Consider the following 5,000-nt stretch of genomic DNA (forward strand, 5'->3'; position numbering starts at 1 on the left):
CTTCTTCTCCTTCTTCTCCTTCTACTTCTCCTTCTTCTTCTCCTCCTCCTTCTACTTCTTCTTCTCCTTCTCCTTCTTCTTCTCCTTCTCCTTCTTCTTCTCCTCCTTCTTCTCCTTCTTCTTCTCCTTCTCCTTCTTCTTCTACTTCTCTTTCTTCTCCTTCTTCCTCCTAATTTTTTGCTTTCTCTTCTTCTTCTTCTCTTTCTTCTACTTCTTCTTCTCCTTCTCCTTCCTCCTAATTTTTTCCTTTCTCTCCTTCTTCTCCTTCTTCTTCTCCTCCTCCTTCTACTTCTTCTTCTTCTCCTTCTTCTTCTCCTTCTCCTTCTTCTTCTCCTCCTTCTTCTCCTTCTTCTTCTCCTTCTCCTTCTTCTTCTCCTTCTTCTTCTTCGTTGAATGAAAATGGGGTATTTTCCCACCATGATGGTGCCACACTGGTTCTAAATTTCTTCTCTTTTCTCGTCAGCTGTGTCGCTCTCGGTGCGACTCCCTCCGTGACCTCACCTCCTCCCTCCTGTCGGCGTGCGCCCTGCTGGCCGGCGCTCTGACTCACGGCCGCCGCCGCCTCCGGGCGCTCTGTGAGCAGAAGGCGCTGCTGCGCCGGCGGCTGGCGGAGAGGGAGGCGCTGGAGGAGGAGGTGAGGAGGCTGGCCGGAGCTCTGGGAGGGGAGGAAGATGAGGATGGAGAGGAGGAGGAGGAGAGGAAGAAGAGAAGGAAGACGATGGTGGCGGTGAGGCGGTGGAGGAGAAGCGTGTGCGCGGTGCTGGCGGTGAGGAGGTGGAGCGCTCTGACCCAACAGACGACGGTGTTGTTCAGGCTGGAGACGGGGGAGGGAGTCTGTGGAGGAGCCGCCACGGCAACAGAGAGGGGTCAAGGTGGGCGGAGCTCAGGTGGGAAGGCACTTCTTCTTCTGCTTCTTCTGCTTCTTCTTCTTCTGCTTCTTCTTCTTCTTCTTCTGCTTCTTCTGCTTCTTCTTCTTCTTCTTCTTCTTCTTCTGCTACTTCTTCTTCTTCTTCTTCTTCTTCTTCTGCTACTTCTTCTGCTACTTCTTCTGCTACTTCTTCTTCTTCTTCTGCTTCTTCTTCTTCTGCTACTTCTTCTGCTTCTGCTACTTCTTCTGCTGCTTCTTCTTCTTCTTCTGCTTCTTCTTCTTCTGCTACTTCTTCTGCTTCTGCTACTTCTTCTGCTACTTCTTCTTCTTCTTCTGCTACTTCTTCTTCTTCTTCTGCTTCTTCTTCTTCTTCTGCTTCTTCTTCTTCTGCTTCTTCTTCTTCTGCTTCTTCTTCTTCTTCTTCTTCTGCTTCTTCTTCTTCTTCTGCTTCTTCTTCTTCTGCTTCTTCTTCTTCTTCTTCTTCTTCTTCTTCTTCTTCTTCTTCTTCTTCTTCTGCTACTTCTTCTTCTTCTTCTTCTTCTTCTTCTGCTACTTCTTCTGCTACTTCTTCTGCTACTTCTTCTTCTTCTTCTGCTTCTTCTTCTTCTGCTACTTCTTCTGCTTCTGCTACTTCTTCTGCTGCTTCTTCTTCTTCTTCTGCTTCTTCTTCTTCTGCTACTTCTTCTGCTACTTCTTCTTCTTCTTCTGCTACTTCTTCTTCTTCTTCTGCTTCTTCTTCTTCTTCTGCTTCTTCTTCTTCTGCTTCTTCTTCTTCTGCTTCTTCTTCTTCTTCTTCTTCTTCTTCTTCTTCTTCTTCTTCTTCTGCTAATTGTGTTTAGTTAATAATTGTGTTTCAGATAAAGATGATGATGATGATGATGGTGATGGTGATGGTGATGAAGGTGGTAAAGGGGCGTGTGCTCGCTGGCTCCGCTCTAAAGGTCTCTCCTCCATCATTCTGTCCTCCATGGCCGACCTGCAGGGGGCACTAGCACACACGGGTAACACACACACACACACACACACACACACACACACACAGGTAACACACACACACACACATATTATCTATTCATAAATGCGTCCCTCTTCTGACTCCTTTAGGCTCCGCTCCTCCAGACGTGACGTCAGTGGCTCGCTCCGCTTTGTCCCGCCTCCTAGACCGCCTTCTCGACCAATCGGACGCGCCGTCCGGTCCGTCAGACGAGGACACGCTGAGCGGCCGGCTGAGACTCGGACTGAGCAGACGGACGCCTCCGCAGCCGAACACGAAGGTCTCGCACACACACTTCAGTGTGTAGCCTCTGATCATTTAATTTAACCTGAATGTTTCGGTAAGCTGACCTCTGACCTCCCATCAGACCCTGGTCTCCACCCTCCAGCAGCACTTCCTGCTCTTCAGCCAACGGCTGCACTCGGCCGAGGTGGAGAGGCGGAGCCTGAGGCTGGAGGTGGCCAATCTGAAGAGAGGACTGCGGAAGGAGAGAGAGGACACCTGCAGAACGGTGAGGCTCGCCACACACACACACACACCTGTACTGTCTGATGACCACACACTCCTGACTCTTTGTGTGTGTGTGTGTGTGTGTGTGTGTGCAGGGCCCAGTACAGCGGTTCCACAGTGTGTGTGTGGAGCTCCGTCAGGCGCTGAGCAGGGAACAGGAAGCCCAGTCGCTCATTCAGGAACAGAGCGAGCAGCTTCACACACTGCAGCTCAAAGTCAACACACACACCGACCAGCAGGCCGACACACAGCGCACACTGAGCCACACCTCACAGGTTTGAAAAGCTTTATTTAAATCATTCACCTGTTACAGCAGGTGAGTCCACCGACGGACCTCTTGGCCTCTTGTTGAGGTCCCTGACAGTGTAACCTCAGGTAATATGCTCACTAGCGTCTCTCTCTCTAGTCTCTGTCGGAGGCTCGGCAGGAGGTGAGTCGGAAGGAGCGCTCGCTGAGGATTCTGGGTAAGCACCTGTCGAGGGTTCAGAGGGAGAGGAGGCAGCTGGAGGAGAGACTGCAGCGAGTCGAGGACGAGCTGAGGGACGCCGCCAGGTAACGCTCACACCTGTCGTAGCTCACTCCTCTCACTCCTGTCTTACCTCACTCCTCATGTCATGTGTTCTTTATTTTATTATATTTCTCTTTCTTTTCTAGACGTAAAGATTATCTGATCAGCAACATGAAGGCTGCTGAGACGAGTTACAACGAGGTGAAGACGTGTGTGTGTGTGTGTGTGTGTGTGTGTGTGTGTGTGTGTGTGTGTGTGTGTGTGTGTGTGTGTGTGTGTGTGTGTGTGTGTGTGTGTGTGTGTGTGTGTGTGTGTGTGTGTGTGTGTGTGTGTAGAAAAACACACACATTTCCACATCTGGTAACATGCTGTCTGGTCTTCAGGTCAGAGAGAGTCTCGTCCAATCACGTCGCTCCCCGTCAGCTCCGCCCCGCCCCCTGCCGTTACCCAGGGAACCCCTGGAGCTGAGTGGAGCAGAGAGCATCATGGGAGCTCCTGAGATGGCAGCGTTCCAGGTTTACAAACCAACACATTGCTGTTTATCCTGCTGATCCTCATACGTCCGTTCATTGATTGGTTAATGGATCCACTCTCGGCTCCTCCCTCTTTCTCTCTGCAGAGCCTCCTCTCCTGCGTCTCTCTGCTCTGCCTCACCTGCAGCTCCAGGATCGATTGGCTGGAGCAGGAAGTCTCCGCCTACCGAGGTCATGTGACCGCGCTGCGCGGCGAGCTGCAGGACGCCTGTCTCCGTGACAACCGCGCCTACGTCTCCGTGAGACTCTTTCATTTCATTTCGTTTTATTTTATTATGCACTAAATTGGGACGGCAATCTACATTTCGTTGTGCAAACTGTAGGATTTATTTGTCGTACAAGGCAAAATAAAAAGCCTAACTTGTAATGTTATAACATAATAATAACAATAAACAAACGAATCATTTCCACTTTGTCCGTGTTTCAGGTGGCTGAGTTTCCTGAAACATTTCCTCAACCCGTCCCCGGCTCTGATTTGTCGAAGGAGCCACCGGTCCGTTTAAGCCCCGCCCCCTCTCAGTTAAGCCCCGCCCCGCAGCTCCCCCTCTCCAAACCCGTGAAGAGGAAAGCCGTGAGGAAGAGCAGAGGAGGACGAAGATAGATGGTGTGTGTGTGTGTGTGTGTGTGTGTGTGTGTGTGTGTGTGTGTGTGTGTGTGTGTGTGTGTGTGTGTGTACAGCTGGTTTCCTGTTTAATATTTATCTTGTTCTCGTAAACTTTGACCAAACGTGTTGTTTTTTTGTTTAGTTTTTTAAAATAAAGAATAATGTTCACAATCTTCCAGTCGGTGTCTTCGGCTCCTTTAATGAAACGTCGACATGATTAACGGAACATATCGTCCTTTATGACGACGAGTACTCTCATCCTGAAAAAGAACAATAATCATAATAATACTACCAGTAAAAGCCAGTATTAAATACTATTAAATAACGAGTAATAAAGCATCAAATCACTGATGAACAGCTTTAATCTGAGTCTGGATCCACTGAGAGTGTTTTCATGTGAGAGAGAAAAGTTTTCAACCAGAAGAAGAAGAAACACGACAAACATTTAATTTAACTGCTGAATCGGCACCACGACTCTGTGTGTGTGTCCTCAGGCTGTGTGTGTGTGTGTGTGTGTGTGTGAGTGTGTGTGTGTGTGTCTTTCTGCCTCTGTGTGGATTTCTATTAATGTGTCAAAGAAAAAAAAAAAAGCGTCCTTACGCTCACACACCCTCAGGCTCTCTGTGTGTGTGTGTGTGTGTGTGTGTGAGACGTCTTTTACAAAGCGACTTAATCTGCTGTCACACACACACACACACACACACACACACACACACACACACACACACAGTTGTGCTGATTCAGCTGAACAGGATCCTCTCTTCTCTGAGATGTTTGTCGTTTTCTTCACTTTTTAAACTCGTCACAATGAAAGAAACTCAAGTTTTTATTTTACTTGAATCTAAAACACTTTAGTGTCACTTTTTTACCCGACAACAGTGATTTATACATTGTATATATATATATATACTGTATGTACGTGTATGGTGTGCGTTAACAGTAGCCGGTCTGACTGGCGGTGACAGCGGGAGCCACTAAAGCTC

The 5,000-nt window shown here is 48.6% G+C and overlaps 1 protein-coding gene across 1 annotated transcript in view; it reads left to right on the top strand.

Annotated features, from left to right (window-relative positions):
* ccdc171 (coiled-coil domain containing 171) overlaps positions 1 to 5,000 on the top strand; it is a gene marked incomplete at both ends in the record, with an annotated part of 12,773 nt that overhangs the window by 5,759 nt on the left and 2,014 nt on the right. Inside the window, 10 exons of the mRNA XM_079184553.1 lie at positions 464 to 872; positions 1,726 to 1,869; positions 1,973 to 2,142; positions 2,230 to 2,373; positions 2,468 to 2,647; positions 2,779 to 2,924; positions 3,027 to 3,081; positions 3,264 to 3,395; positions 3,500 to 3,652; positions 3,841 to 3,984. Coding sequence (XP_079040679.1) covers positions 464 to 872; positions 1,726 to 1,869; positions 1,973 to 2,142; positions 2,230 to 2,373; positions 2,468 to 2,647; positions 2,779 to 2,924; positions 3,027 to 3,081; positions 3,264 to 3,395; positions 3,500 to 3,652; positions 3,841 to 3,984 — 1,677 coding nt within the window. The remainder of the gene's footprint in view (positions 1 to 463; positions 873 to 1,725; positions 1,870 to 1,972; positions 2,143 to 2,229; positions 2,374 to 2,467; positions 2,648 to 2,778; positions 2,925 to 3,026; positions 3,082 to 3,263; positions 3,396 to 3,499; positions 3,653 to 3,840; positions 3,985 to 5,000) is intronic.

Source organism: Pholis gunnellus (genome assembly GCF_910591455.1).
Source record: "Pholis gunnellus genome assembly, chromosome: 23".
NCBI classification, from domain to species: domain Eukaryota; kingdom Metazoa; phylum Chordata; class Actinopteri; order Perciformes; family Pholidae; genus Pholis; species Pholis gunnellus.